At 42.5% G+C, this 16,397-nt stretch overlaps 1 protein-coding gene across 1 annotated transcript in view; it reads left to right on the forward strand.

Moving 5' to 3' along the window:
- The window catches only part of kcnh3 (potassium voltage-gated channel, subfamily H (eag-related), member 3), a 703,578-nt gene extending 690,772 nt beyond the window's left edge, over positions 1-12,806 (forward strand). Inside the window, exons 14-16 of the mRNA XM_060828128.1 lie at positions 3,388-3,494; positions 9,364-9,410; positions 12,063-12,806. Of these exons, the coding sequence (XP_060684111.1) occupies positions 3,388-3,494; positions 9,364-9,410; positions 12,063-12,806 (898 nt within the window). The remainder of the gene's footprint in view (positions 1-3,387; positions 3,495-9,363; positions 9,411-12,062) is intronic.
- Positions 12,807-16,397: the final 3,591 nt, after the last annotated feature.

Consider the following 16,397-nt stretch of genomic DNA (forward strand, 5'->3'; position numbering starts at 1 on the left):
TCCATGTCATCTACAAACTCCCTAATCAGGTCACCTATGTTTTCATCTGAATCATTTTTATATACTATAAACAACAGGGATCCCAACACTGATCCCTGTGGAACACTATTGGTTCCAGTCCTTCAGTTAGCGAAACAGCCCTCCACAATTTAACTCTGTTTTCTATGACCAAGCTAATTTGTATTCAGTTTCTAATTCACTATAGATTCCATGTAATGTAACCTTCTGGGTCAGAAGAGGGACCTAGTCAAATGCTTTAATAAAGTCCATGTAGACAACATCCACTGCCCTACATTCACCAATTACCTTTGCCACTTCCACAAATAATCAATCAAGTTTGCAAGACAAGATCTTCTCCTCACAAAGTCGTGCTCACTATCCCTAATAAGTCCATATTTATCCAAGTATGAGATAATCCTGTCCCTAAGAATTTTCTGGAATAATTTCTGATGTGAGACTCACTGCCCTATAATTTCCTGGATTATTCCTGTTGTCCTTCTTAAACAAATCAACAACATTGACTATTCTCCAGTCTTCTGGGACCCTAACCTGTAGCTAAAGAGAATACAAAGACCTTTGTCAAGGTCCCAACAATCTCCTCCTTTGCCTTCTGGGATAGATCCAATCAGGCTCTGAGGACGTATCTACCTTAATGTTTTTCAAGACACACAACGTCTCCTCCTCCTTAAAATTGACATGCCCTAACCTTACCATTATCCAAGTCCTTCTTCTTGGCAAATACTGATGCAAAGTATTATTAAGGATCTCACTCACTTCCTCCGTTTCCATGCATAAATTCCTTCTTTTGTCCTTGAGTGGATCTAGCTTTTCCCTATCTACCATCTTGATCCTAATATACATATAAAATGCCCTGAGATTCTCCTTAAACCTACTTGTCAGGGACATTTCATACCCCCTCTATCCTTCCTAATTTCTGTTCAAGTTCTTTCCTGCTTCCTTTGTATTCTTCGATGGACTTGTTTGATTTCAGTTCCCTAAATTTTACACATACTTCCTTTTGCTGTCTTAACTTTCAATATCTCTTGTTCTCCAGGGCTCCTAAATCTTGCCATTATTATCATTATCCTCAGAGGAATATGCTGGTCCTGAACTCTTATCAAACGGCTTTTAAAAGACCCACATGTCAGCTGTGGACTTACCCCCAAATAGCCATCTCCAATCTGATTTTTCCAGTTCCTGCCTAACATTGTTGTAATCAGCCATCACCCAAGGACTGTCCTATCCTTATCCATACGTATCTTAGTATCATTTTACATAAATATTTTAAGATTTATAGAATTATCATCACTGTTCCCATAACGCTCCCTCACTGAAAGTTCAATCACCTGGCTAGGCTCATTCCCCAATTCAAGGCATATTTGACCCTTCCTGATTGGACGATATACATATTATTTCAATAAACCCAACTGGATGCACCCAACAAATTCTGCCCCATCTCAGTCACTGATACTAAGGGAATACCAGTCAATATCAAGAAAATTAAAACCATCCACTACAACGGCTCTGGTGTATTTAGATCTTTCCATGATATATTTACATTTCTGTTCCTCTATTTCCCTCTGGTTATTGGAATGCCAATAGCATAACCCCAGCATAGTAATTGTACCTTTCTTATTCCTGAGTTGTACCATTGCGGGCTTGCTGGATGAACCCTCCAAGATGTCCTCCCTCAGTACAACTATGACAGTAATCAGAATTGCAACTTCCCCACTCCTCTTACATCCCTCTCTATTTCATCTGAAACATCTAAACCCTAGAACATTGAGCTTCCAGTCCTGCATTTCTGTAATGGCTACCACATCCTAGTTTCATGTACTAATCCAGACTCTAAGCTCATCTCCCCTACTTGTTATCTTCCTTGCAATAAAATAAGTACACTTCGGACTGCCAGTCCTGCTGTATTCATTGACCTCATCCTATCTGTCTTTCGTAGAAGACTTACTTACTTCCTTCTCCTCAATCAGTCCACATGCTGACCAACTCCTCTGGTTCCCACCCCCACTGCCACAACTGGTTTAAACTCTTCCAAGTGGCAATAGCAAAACTCCCTGCAAGGATATTGATGCCCCTCCAGTTTAGGTAAAACCCTTCCTTCTTATGCAGGACCCTCATGCCCTGGAAGAGATCCCAATGATTCAGATATCTGAAGTCCTCACTCTATGCCAGCTCTTTTGCCACACATTTATCTGTATTATCTTCCTGTTTCTGGTCTGACTAGCATGTGACACAGGAAGTAATCCAGAGACTACAACCCAAGAGATCCTACGTTTCAACTTCATACCTAACTGCCTAAATTCACTTTGCAGGACCTCATCTCTCTGCCCACGTCACTAGTACCATGACGGACCATGACGTCTGGCTGGTCACCCTTCCATTTCAGACTATCCTGTGCCCACTCATAGAAATCCTTGACCCTGACACCAGGGAAGCAATGCACCTTCTGGAGTCTTGCTCACAACTACAAGAATGCACCTGTGCCCCAGACTATAGAGTCCCCTACCACTGCTACTCACCTACACTTTGACTCACCCTGCTGTACAAGAGTGCCAGTCATGTGTCACTGCTGCTGTTTCTTTCTCCTGTGAGGCCATCTTCCCCCACCCCCCACACCCAATCAAACAATATCCACAACGGTTTACAACTATGAGAGGGAATAGCCATTGTGGGCTCCTGCACTGTCTGCCTGTCCCTCCTGGTGGTCACTCATCTCTCTAGCTTTGGTGTGACCACATCCCTGAAACTCCTAGTTATAAAACCTCCAAACTCCTGTCTGCCCCTCACTGAGTCCAGCTGCAGCTTCAACTGATCCATGTGGTCTAAGAGGAGCAGAAATATTTGCTGCAGACAGAGTTATCAGGAGCATTGGACTTCTCCCTGATCTCCCACACCTGACAGGACAAGCAGTCTTTTTAGTTGTTATTGAAATCTGTTTTCCAAACGTAGATCATAATTTTTCAGAAAGCAGCATGGTGTCTCAGTAGTTAGCACTGCTGCCTCACAGCACCAGGGACCGGGTTCAATTCCAGCCTCGGGTGACTGTGTGGAGTTTGCACATTCTCCCCGTGTCTGCGTGGGTGTCTCCAGGTGCTCCAGTTTCCTCCCACGATCCAAAGATGTGCAGGTTAGGAGAATTGGCTATGCTAAATTGCTCATAGTGTCACAGTGAAATGGATCTGGCTGGGTTACTGTTTGGGGGGCGGGCGTTGGTGTGGACTTGTTGGACCAAATGGCCTGTTTCCACACTGTAGGGAATCAAATCTCTAATCTAAAGCATTGAGCCAGCAATGATTCCAGCAATGTTAATCATTTAATCTTGTTTGCTGCTTGCTGTTTAACTTCATGCCTGATGTGATATGTCTTGAACAGGTTTGTGGATGGAATTGAAACTGACAATAGTACATCAGCCAGACAGAAATTTGAATTCAACACAAATGAAGTAAATGAAGACAGTAGCCTTTCTCAGTTAAACTCAGGTAAATATTATTCCTAGTATGTGATGTGTGCAAAATGTTTCATCTCTGTAACCTGCAAAATCCAGCCTGGTCGGCAATTCCTTTTTGCAACTGCTTTTCCCTTCTGTCCACCTCTGAAAATTCACACCAAGTCTTTTGCTCTAAATGCCCCGATACATGTTTGCTTTACAAATCTTTAACCTCTGTTGTGGCTTTTAAATAATAAAGCAACACAAATGTCACAGGTCTGTTGCTTTAACCTTAGTGGTGGCAAAACACAGAGACGATAACCAGAGACAAAATAAACAGTCATTTGGATAAGAAAGGGTTAATTATGTAAAGTCAGCAAGAATTTGTAAAGGCAAGTTGTAGTTCAGTAAATTAAGTTTTTTTTATTAATTTATGAGATGGAGCCACCAATGACAAGGTCAGTATGTGTTGCCCATTCAATAATTTGCTCTTGAGAACATAATGGGGAGCTACTTTCTTGAATCTATTGCAGTCTTGAAAGTGTAAGTATTCCCACTGTGCTGTTAGGAAGGAAGCTCCAGGACTTTGACTCAGCAGCAGTAAAAACCATGATATAGTTTCCAGTCAGTATGGTGTGTGGCTCAAGGCCTGGTATCAATGGAGGAGTGGGAGAATGGTGCAGTGTACCAAATATCGTTTATGCCCACAAAAAGCAGGATAAATCAAACCGAGCGCATTACCGCCAATCAGAACACTCAAAATCGTCAGTGAACTGACAGTAAGGGTCATCACTGTGTTCTTAAGCAGCACTTGCTCAGCAATAACCTGGTCAGTTTGTGTTCTGCCACGACTAATCAGCACCTGATCTCATTAAAGCCTTGGTCCAAACATGTACAAAGGAGCTGAACTCCAGATATGAGGTGGGAGCAGCTGCCATGAACATCAAGGTAGCGTTTGACTGACTGTTCCAAAGGAGGAGCTCTAGCAAAACTGGGGTCAAATAGCATCAAGGAAACCTCTCCATTGATTGGAGTTATACATACCATGTGTTGGGTATTATCACTGCTGCAATACTGTCATAGACAGATTAATCAGTGATTGCCAGATTGGGAAAGACAAGGCTTTTTGTTTGTTTTTTTCCCTTTCTGACTCTCTTGCCACCTACGGATTGTCAATTTGAGGCCATGCTATGGAGGACTCCGTACGTAGTTGTGGCGTTACATGGCTTCAGATGCTGAAGGCCTCTCTCCCACCCAGAATGCACTCTGTGCCTTTGCTATCTGCAGTGTTTCTTTCAAGCAGTTTTCATGAATGAAGCGGCACTGATACATCAGCTGTGGGAAGGTGCAGGATTGTGCGGCTATACTCTGTTTTAACTAGCCTCAGTTAGCATAGTTACATTATCGCATGGTTTAAAAATTCATGTCATCCTCTTTGCTTAGTGTACAGTCTGCCTTTTATAAATAGTTTGGCAAACGTTTATTAAATATGAAGTTGAAAGAGATGATGGAAAGCATTCAAAAGCTGAATTAACATGTTACATGTCTTCAGGCAGCTCTTTCAGAGGCTCCAAAAAGGCTAGTTCTGACATATGTGAATGGAAAGTTCACAATGGCCCCTGAGACAGAGTTCACTGTGTACTGCATTCTGTGAATGAGCATGGAAGATTCAAGGAGGAGTGCTCCCTAAGACAGGCAGACTGCAAGAATGTTCAAGCTGTAACCTAATGGTTTTCTTCAATTTTATCCCTTTTAAAATCTGACTTAAGTCTGCAAGCTGGCTAGCAAACATGCATTAAGTAGCAAAATAAAGAGGCATACAATTGCTCTGGAATATAAAAAAAGAGATTCTATAGTCTGACTCTACTTGTGATAAGAAGGCAGCACCCAGAGCAACTTCATTTAAGCTTCCACCAATGACAGTATATACCATCAAGAAGAACGATAGGTTAGTGGGCATGCTGCTGCTTCCCAAAGTGCAATGAAGATCACTCGATTGAGCCAGTTTATTCTATTTTCCAAGACCTAGGGCAGAATCTTATAGGGGCCTGAATAGACGTGGGCCATGGCGAGATTTGAAGCAGAACTGGACAAGATGTACAGCGAGACCCATTTTGATACCAGGAGCACTTCAGTGGGTTGTAAATGCATTCGCTGATCAGCAAGGCAGGTTTCTCAATAGGAAACAGTGAGATGCCAATCAAAGGGTTATAGTTCATTAAATGCCTTGTTCGTGCCACAACCTGTCTCATTAACATTCAGCTTGAACCCCTGGACAAGGAAGCCCGAGAAGGATCTTGGTGAATTAAGCAGCTCCAAAAGGCCTCTATTTTGGACTCCATTATGCCTGATATGCTCCATACACAAGCACACCCAATGTTCTCAAGCATTGGCATCTGACATGTGCCATCCTTTAAGAACAGTCACTCATGGCACATTTTTCATTCCACCCACAAGATATTTCTACACTTCAATGCTGCACCGATAACAATTGTTGTAATGCTGCAGCAAGGACACTGTGTGCTCATGGACTGGAACTGGTTGCATTTCCAGATTTTTCACATGCTCACCAACATTCCCTGTAAGCTGTGTCCATTCCAAGGTCCTGTGTACTGCGATCAGCATCAGCACCCAATCACGGCATTGACTGGGAGAAACTGTGACGCACGGGCCCCTGCACAGTCAGAAAGAAGAGGAAACTCACTTTCTCTGACCCTATGTGGATAGAGTCATTGTGTCATGCAGCACAGAAACAGGTCTAAATTTCCCAAACTAAACTGGTCCCATTTGCCTGCGATTGGCCCATATCCCTCTAAATATGTCAAAATGTCTTTTAAATGTTATAAACGTACCTGTCTCTGCCACCTCCTCTGGCAGTTCATTCCATATACAAACCACCCTCTATGTGAAAACATTGCTCCTCACGTCCCTATTAATTCGTTCTCCTCTCACCTTAAAATTACACCCTCTAGTTTTGAACTCCACAATGCTAGGAAAAAAAGACCCTTGTGATACATCTCATCTGTAACTGTCATGATTTTATAAACCTCTATAAGGTCACCTCTCAGCCTTCAACACTCCAGGGGAAAAAAGTCCCAGTTTATCCAGCCTCGCCTTTTAACTCAAACCCTTGTCTTGGTAACATCCTGATAAATCTTTTTTGCACCTTCTGTAATTTAATAATATCATTCCTATAACAGGGTGATGAGAAATGTAGCCAGCATTCCAAAAGTGGTCTCACCAACGTCCTGTAAAGCTGCAACATGATGTCCCAACTCCAAATGGTCTGAGCAATGAAGGCAAATGTGTCAAATGCCTTCTTTACCACTTCTCTACCTGTGACACAATTTTCAATAGACCTGAACCGCTAAGTCTCTCTGTTCTACAACACTCCCCAAGAACCTAGCATTAAGTCCTGTCCATGTTCAACTTATCAAAATGCAACACCTCACATTATCTAAATTAAACTCCATCTTCCCATTGGCCCATCTGATGAAGATCCTTTTGTTCTCTCGGATAACCTTCTTCACTGTTGACAACCCACCAATTTTAGTGTCATCTGCAAACTTACTAACCATGCCTCCTAAATTCTCAGCCAAATTGTTTATATAAATGACAAACAACAGTGGACCCAGCACCAATCCTTGTGGAACATCGCTGGTCAGAGGCCTCCAGTCTAAAAACTAAACCTTCCCCACTACCCTCTGTCTCTACCATCAAGTCAATTTTATATCCATTTGCAAGCCATCCCTGGATCCCATGTGATTTAACTTTACTAACCAGTCTATCATATAGAACCTTGTCAAAGGCCTTGAGAAAGTCAATATAGATAATGTCTACCACTCTGCCTTCATCTACCTTCTTGGTCATATCCTTAAAAAACTCAATCAAGTTAGTAAGACATGATTTCCTGCACAGAAAGCCATGCTGACTATCCTTAATCAGTCCTTGCCTCTCCAAATGTATATAGATTCTGCCTCTCAGAATCCCCTCCAAAAACTTACCTCCAAACTCACCGGTCTATAGTTCCCATTCCCACAGCATCCCTGCCCTGGTTTGCCCTGTTTTTTATGTAACCGACTCCTCATGCTCAGCATCCTGCCGTATTTACCTAGCCGTTTACCATAGACATAAAGGAAGCTTGTCATGGTTGTGCGCAGTCCTCAGTTGAGTCAGGGTGATAACATTTGCTGTGGGGGTCCTACATAGTAAGTCGAGGACTATCTCCAAAAGCAGCCCAGGAACTTGAACATGGTAAGTCAGCCTGCTTGTGCAGTCAGAGAAAGGAACCTCTCCACATAAGATGTGATGAGCCAAATGTTAGGAAGCCTACCATGTGTCTTGCCTCTTTCTACTCTGCTGGAGGCTCTTTGCCTGCCAGAATGGGAGCAAGGCCGGTATTAAGAGAGAGGAAAATGAATTGCGAATTTGTTGATGCAGGTGGGTTAGTGTCCTGAGTGAATGAGTCGGCAGCAGAGAGCACATTGAGGGTTAATGATGTGGGGGTTGGGTTGGATGACAGCGAGTGGGGAAAAATATTGCATGCAATAGTGAGAGTGCTAAAGCATAGGCCTTGATAGGAGATTGATACCAGAGCAGAGAGAGAGTATCAGAGACGAGATGTTGGCATTTATGCTGGCTGAGTGACCACTTTCCTACAATGCTGGGTCTTCTTCCAGACAATTGAGATTGCATTGGTCCAGGTGATAACCGCATCAGGCTGATGTGGTTGGATATCATGGTTTCCTCTGCAGGTCCCAGGAAAGGAAGAAGCTGTTCCAGCACATCAGCCCATCCACAGGACAACAACTAAAGAACAGTACAGCCCTTTGCTGATGCATGATGCCTTTGTAAACTAAAAGCCATTTGACTCTAAAATGTCATATGCCTGTATTCCCTGCCTTTTCATAAACCTATCAAGATGTCGGTTCAGTGTTGCTAATGTATCCATCTTCATCAGCTCCTCTGGCAACACATTCCAGGCAATTACCCCTCTTTGTGTAGAAAAACGTACTTCTCACATCTCCTCTAAGCTTATCCCCTTCTCCTAATAATTTCTACCCTGGCAAAAAGACTCCAACTATCCATCCTATCCATGCCTTTCATAATTTTGTAAACTTCTACAGGTCGCCTCTCATCCTTTGAAGTTCAAACAAAAACCAACAAAGTTTGTCCAATCTCTCCTCATAGCTAATACCCTCCAAACCAGGCAACATCCTGGTAAACCATTTCTGTACCCTCTCCAAAGTCAACACATCCTTCTGGTCGAGTGGCAATGAGAACTGTACATAACATTCCAAATGTGGCCAAACCAAAGTTCTACACAGCTGCAACATGACTTGCCAATCTTTGGACCTCCAGCTTTCTGATGGCAAAGTGGTGTGACAAATTTCACTTGACTGCAATGTCTGGGAAAAATGTCCAGAACCAGCTCTGCAGGGGTAGCTGTCCGGTATTGCAATAGAGACTTCTAGGTTTGAGTGTAACACAAGTTGACAACTTCGACAGTGCTGCTTGTAGACACCAATGTGCTCCAGAATCTAACTGCAAAAAAAAACCCCAGCAACATGAATAATCAAGTTGTGAATCTATTAGTTCTGCAGAAAGAAATGAACATTAAGGCAATTTTAGGGAGCAGTTATATTGAATTATTTATTTACTACAAATCTCAGTAAAAGGCTCCCTGGGACTGAGAAGCTGCCAAGTCCCACAACTCTCCATCTGCTCAAGGAACTCAATTGTAGGTTTATTAATTTTTAAAAGGAAATGTTATTTTACTTTCTAGGAATTTTATGACTTTTAATATTTTCATTGGGATCTTAGTTTGGGTTAAATCCGGTCTCAACATCTTTGTTGATAACAATCGGTGTATAGCTCTCATTCTCAGGATCTAATTGAACTGGTGTTTACTTTGTTTCCAGGGGAGGCTGAAGAGACCAAGCAAAATATCTCTAAACTTAATCAAGAGGTCAGTACACCATCGTCAAGACCTTTCAAATGAAGAGTGACAAACTGAGCCCTGCATTCTCCTTCTCCGTACAACCACCTCTCCTTCCCTATAATCCTTACTTGATTATTTTTCTGTGTGCATTGACTGAGTAAGAATTGTCCAGGATGCTTGAATTTCTATTGGGCAATTCCTCTGCTCCACAGGGGCCTCCATAACTGTCTTCATCTCTGACCTGGAATTAGAGGAGGACTCCAAATTGCATATCTTATTACGTACTGGATAGTTACCCACTAAATGACACCAGAAAAATGGTACCACTCATTACTGCTGGGTAATTAAACAATGAAACTCTCAATCATTGACACTGACTCCTCCCTCCCCCCAACCACTTTACCCCCAACTACCTCGCCTGACCCACAACTGCCCCCTTGCTCCTGGTTTCCTGCAACTCCCTTCAACCTGACCTGAGTAGTTTTGACCACCAGACTACCCTCATTGACACCCTGTCTGACCCACAGCCTTTGACCCAACTACCTCCCTTACCTACCTGCTCATTCTCCCAACTGCCACTCTGACCACCTATCGCCATTGCCACTCCCACCCTATCACTTTATCTTCTTGCCTCACCCACACTCCACCTCATGCATCCCACCCCTTTAAACAACTACCTTGTCACCTTACCATCTCACCCTTCCTATCCCCCTCACCACCCAACCTAATACCCAGTCTACCCATTACTTTGCCACTTTCTCTTACCCCTTACCTGTTCTACACCCTTATCCACTTACCCCTTCCATCCTTCCCTTTACATAATTGGAACACACGATAGCAAGAATTTGGGGGAAGTGTTGGCCTTGTGGTATTATCGCTGGACTGTTATTGTAGGGACCCAGGTAATGTTCTGGGGCCCCAGATTCAAATCTTGCCATGGCAGATGTTAGAATTTGAATGTAATAAAGAAACAAAATCTGGAATTAAGGAAGTTATGATAACCATGAATCCATTATTGATTGTCAGAAAACCCCATCTGGTTCATAAATGTCCTCTCGGAAAGGAAATCTGCCATCCTTACCTGGCCTGGCCTACATGTGACTCCAAGCCCACAGTAATGTGGTTGATTCTTAACTATCCTCAGGGCAATTAGGGATGGGCAAGACATGCTGCTTAGTCGGTGACGCCCTCATCCTGTGAATGAATAAAGAAAGAAAAACTTACAGGGAATTGGGAGTGGAATGGTCAGAGTTCGATTCTTATCCAGAGTACCTGGGCCCAGGACAGAATGGAATACTACAGAGTTAAGTCATGGCATACAAGGATAGAATTCCCAGATTGTGTTTTATTTGATTGCTGAGTTCATAACTTTATAAATCGGTATTAATGAAGGATCCACAAATCCTGGGATTGTTTTCTGAAACGTGCGTAAGCCCTCACCAATTATTGGTTGAATTCATACTTAGCACAAGTTGAATAAATCAATAGATGTTCATAACAATTTTTTTTAATGGAGCTTTTGAAGTTCCTAGAACAAACCAGTAAAACATCTATTCTCGGACAATCTATGCAGTACCTACATGCTTTAATGGTTTTCAGTCCTGTGCCTTGTACAAGGCTCTAAACTCCATTAAGTAAAAATTGATCACAGTGTTTTTAATTCAGCAAAGTAGATTGGAGGAAAAGATATGATCATAATGAGTTTTAAGAAGATTTGTAGCTCAGTTTGAGGTTCTGGATATAAGTTTGCTTGCTGAGCTGAAAGGTTTGTATCAGATGCTTTATCACCATACTAGGTAACATCATCAGTGAGCCTCCGATGAAGCACTGGTGATATGGCCTGCTTCCTATTTATATGTTTAGGTTTTCTTGGGTTTGTGAAATCATTTCCTGTGGTGATGTCTCACTAGTATCTTTAAATACAAATAAGAAGGACACCACTTCAACTGGGACAATATATCCATCCTAGGACAAGCCAAACAGAGACATGCATGAGAATTCCTAGAAGCATGGCATTCAAAGTGGAATTCTATTGACAAACATATTGACTTGGATCCCATTTACCACCCCCTATAAAAAGAACAGGAAATTACATCACAACAGGAAATAGCATCATAGGAAATGACATAACAAACGCAAGGAAACTAAACACATAAATAAAATGTGGGCCATACCACCAGTGCTTCACCAGAGGCTCACTGATGATGTTACCTAGTATGGTGATGAAACATCTGAAAACAAACCTTCCAGCTCAGCGAGCAAACTTACATTTAGGTATGATCAATAGTGATTCAAAATGTTTGACCTGTATATCAATGGTGCAGCACTAAATTCTCAACAATCTATATCATGGAGTAATGGAATCTATTCATAGCTTGCTTCTCTGGAATTTCTGCATCATTTGAACATTAGTCACTAGAGCAGCTTTTCTGCAAATACAGGCCCATTACTTGTTGAAGTTATGATAATTTCCAACTAATCTTTTATCTTAATGAATCAATTTTGAATAGTGGCTTTAAGCCCAGGGCAGATGTAGTCATTAATTTGATCTGAATTTAAAATGAATAACATGAGGTTTAATTTCTGTGAACTCATCAAACTGGACCACTGAAAATGTTCTACTTGTGAAATGCAATTATTCATAATCGGTTTCAACACTTGGATTCTTTTACCTTCCAGATGGTTCACCTGTCGGAGCAAGTCACCCAGCTGAGTAAAGACCTGCATGATATGATGCAACTCCTGAAGCCTTTGTTGACGTCCCACAAGTACCTGGCTCCCTCTCCAGACCCCATCCTGAACCCCAGCTTGGCAGCAACCCACAGTAACAGCAGTGGACTTGGCAGCATCATTCGATTGCAGGCTCCCTCCATGGCTCCGACTTTCCCCACTCTGTTGAGACCTGACTTTCAGCAGAGAGGCTCATGGCCTGACAGCAACCCTTATCCCACAAGATCATCAGTATCAAACTTGAACAGCACAGCAGAGAAAATACAGACTGTTCATGCCTCATTATCTCTGGACTCCTTTCTGGTGGGTTCAGCCCAGAGTACAGGCCTCAGAGACTGTGAGCCCCCAAGTCAGAATCAGTCCGTGACGCCAGACATTAACCAATTAACTCAATTGCTCCAGGAAGATGGAATGCCCCTTGTGCAGTCGCCCTCCATTGTCTCGGTCAGTTTGCAGCAGGTGGCTGAACATAATGCTAAGGAAAGTGAGGCGCCGCTAGTAAAACTCTCCCTCCCAGCAGATACTGCCTGCTTACCAGATAAAGTGGCTAACTTCCTAAGCCCATACAGCATAAGGTTAACGAGGGAGCCGCAAAGGTCAGAAACGTGTTCCCTTGAATTGATAAGGACCTCAGCCGAGGACTCTAGCAGTGATTCAATTCAATTCATTGATGATGAAGGGACAAATGTATAAAGGCCAGGGACTGGAGAAATGGATAATGTTTACCATGTCAATGGCACCAATACACCTCTTTTCTAGAAAAGCTTCTTGATCTGGTCTTGAACCTAAAACAAAAATAATTCTTCTCGTTGCTCCGAGAAGCTACAAACAAATGGACATTATTTAGCCATCAGAAATATATGATACTTGGAGCCAACTTGCAAGCTATGGAGCACATAGATTGACACAAGAATGTGCAGCCTGAGAAAGTTACAAATGAATGAATTACACTGTCTTAGGATGCCTATGAGGTTATTGTAAAATATAGGTCTAAATCCAGGCATGATCAGCTTTTAGCAATTTGTTTCTAGCATGTACCTTCCAAATGAGCCAAATTGTGTATAAATACAGAGTACAAACCCGCTACAAAGTGTTGGAACTTACTGATTATACATAGCAGAGAAAAGGACTTATTTTTCTACCTTTGTTACATGAAAGAAAATCTTTATACAGTTTACTGTTTCCTTTCTTTGCATAATGAGACAAGCATGTTTATTAACCAGGTTTGAAAAGATCAAAATAATTGCATGTAATGTTTTCCTATATATTTATGCATGATGCATATGAGTCCAAGGTGGTTTGAGCAGGGAATCATGGGACTGAATATGTATTTATTAAAGGTGATGCAGTCTGAGAAGTACCAAATTCCAGTCCAAGTGATTCAAACGTTAAACACTAAAGAAACAATGGGAAAAAATGGGTGTGCTGTAGAAAGTATAAGTATCTCCTACGGTGGATTTTTCAACCATGAATTTTCATTGGATTGTTGTATATTTTCTTCCTTAATTGGTAATTAACACAGATTTACTGGCACCAATTTGGTTTTATCTGAAAAGCTAAAACTGGTTTACTAACAGTTTAGACTTGCACTTAAGGTTAATAATGTGTCGTACCTCCTCAAAGCATGCTCATTGCTGGACTGCACATCGCAGTTGGCCAAACGGTTTACAATCTGGTCCTTGGCTCATCAGTTTATCAAGCTTTTAAAGCAATGCAGGTCTTAAACAAAAACAAATTCACAAACTGCTTGCATTCTCTCAAGACAAGTTTACATACAATAGGAGTACAAAAGTGTACACATTATAATAGTTGCAAAACTATTTACACAGAATTGAAAAATTGAATTGAAAAGTACAGCTGTCACGTGTATAATAAATGAAAGAGCTGTGGATGCTGGAAACCTGAAACAATGTAGATGGTTTAACAATCATTCCAGTGGCAGCATAACATTCCAGAGATTTGGACTTCACACTTTAGTGATCTCAGCTTGTAGGTGTATTGGAGTATTGCGTGTTAATTGTTGTCCAGATAGTTTTCCACACTTTCATCACCCAAGCTTATTTTTCTGTGCTCTGTGCAGTGAGCATGATGCAGCTCCCTGTGTTTCTCCTCAATGTTATTCCATTCACTGTTGGGAATTCCTAGGATCTAGACTCGCACTTTGGATGGATTTAGGCTGTAATATGGAAGCATTGTGGATGATTATAATTCAGTGAATGGGCAAAGGACTGTGAAATACAGTACAAGGTGGAAAATTGTGAAATTGTCCATTTTGGCAGAGAGAATAAAGATGAAGCATATTATCTAAATGGTGAGAGGTTAAAGGGTTCTGAGATGCAGAGCAATGTGTGTGTCCTCGTGCATGAATCAGAGACAATTAATGTGCAGGTAGCAAATACTGGTCACCGTACTTACAGAAGGATGTTAGTGTGTTGGATGCAGTTCAGAGAAAGAGTACTAGACTAACACCTGGAATGAGTGGATTGCCTTAAGAGGAGAAGGTGGACAGACTAGGCCTGCATCTCCTATAGTTTAGAACGTGATTGAAACATAAGAGCTTTGTTTCATATGCACCTGCTAAAAGCCAGGCATGAGGCCCTGCAGATCAGGAGACTCATTTAAATATAAAGAATCCAAGTATGACCTTCCCAGAGCCATTAAGACAGCCAAGGACCAATACCGATCCAAACTAGAGACCCAGACAGACACCCGGCGACTATGGCAAGGTCTGAACGACATCACAGGTTCTAAAAAGAGACAGTGCAAGTTAACAGAAGATGACATATCCCTCCCAGATCATCTCAACACCTTCTAAGCTCACTTTGAGCAGAATTTCGGCGGAGAGGTAACACCTATTATGACAAGTCCTGATGAACCTATCCCAACAGTCATTGCATCAGAGGTCAGATTAGTTTTCCTTTGTGTGAATTCAGAGAAAGTGATGGGACCAGACAGAGTACTAGACCGTGCACTCAGAGCATGCGCAGATCAACTGGCCGAGGTCTTCTCTGACACCTTCAACGTCTCCCTGCAGCAGGCCACTGTCCCTGCCTGTTTCAAGAGGAGAAAGTGAGGTCTGCAGATGCTGGAGATCAGAGCTGAAAATGTGTTGCTGGAAAAGCGCAGCAGGTCAGGCAGCATCCAAGGAGCAGGAGATTCGACGTTTCGGGCATAAGCCCTTCTGACCTGTTTCAAGAGGGCCAACATCATCCCTGTGCCTAAGAAGGTTCATGCAGCATGTTTCAATGACTACCACCCAGTGGCCCTACCTTCGGTGGTCATGGAGTGCTTTAAAAGGCTGGTCATGGCATTAATCAACTCCAGCCTCCCTACTACTCTTAACCCACTCCAATTTGCCTATCAGACCAACAGATCACTTGCCCTTCACTAGAACATCTTGACACCAAGAACAGCTACATAAGAATCCTACTCATTGATGACAGTTCAGCCTTCAACACTATTATCCCCTCAAGACTGATTACTAAACTTAGTGATCTCAGACTAAGCCCCATTCTCTGCAACTGGTTTCCTGACCCACAGGCCACAATCAGCGAAGATTGGGGACAATGTTTCATCCTCACTAACACTCAACACTGGAGCCCCCTAAGGGCACATACTCAGCCCCCTACTGTACTCATTATATACCCATGACCACGTCGCCAAATATCAGACTAATGCCATTTGCAAGTTTGCTGATGACACCACCATAGTTGGTCAAATCTCAGATGGCGATGAAATAGACTACAGCCAGGAGGTGGAAGAGCTGGAAAAATGGTGCACTGAGAACAACCTGGCTCTCAATGCTGGCAAAACCAAGGAACTCATTATTGACTTTCGGCGGAATGTTACTCATTCCCCCTAGACATTAACAGCACAGAGGTGGAATGAATGGAGAGTGTCAAGTTCTGGGAGTGGTCATCCATAACAAGCTTTCTTGGACTCTTCATGTGGACGCACTGGTTACAAAGGCCCAACAACGTCTCTTCTTCCTCAGGCAGCTGAGAAAATTTGGCATGATGGCAAATATCCTTGCTAACATTTATAGAGGCCCATCGAGAGCATTGTGTCTGGATGTATCATGACCTGGTATGACAACTGTACCATTCACGATTGGAGACAGTCACAGAGAGTGGTGAACTTAGCCCAGACAATCACAATGGCCAACCTCACGTCTATAAAATCCATCTACCAGGCCCGCTGTCAAGGAAGGTCCGCCAACATTCTTAAAGACCCATCCCACCCTGGCAATGTTTTTCTACAGCCTCTCCCATCAGAGAGAAGGTA

This window comes from Hemiscyllium ocellatum, chromosome 7 (genome assembly GCF_020745735.1).
Source record: "Hemiscyllium ocellatum isolate sHemOce1 chromosome 7, sHemOce1.pat.X.cur, whole genome shotgun sequence".
NCBI classification, from domain to species: Eukaryota; Metazoa; Chordata; class Chondrichthyes; order Orectolobiformes; family Hemiscylliidae; genus Hemiscyllium; species Hemiscyllium ocellatum.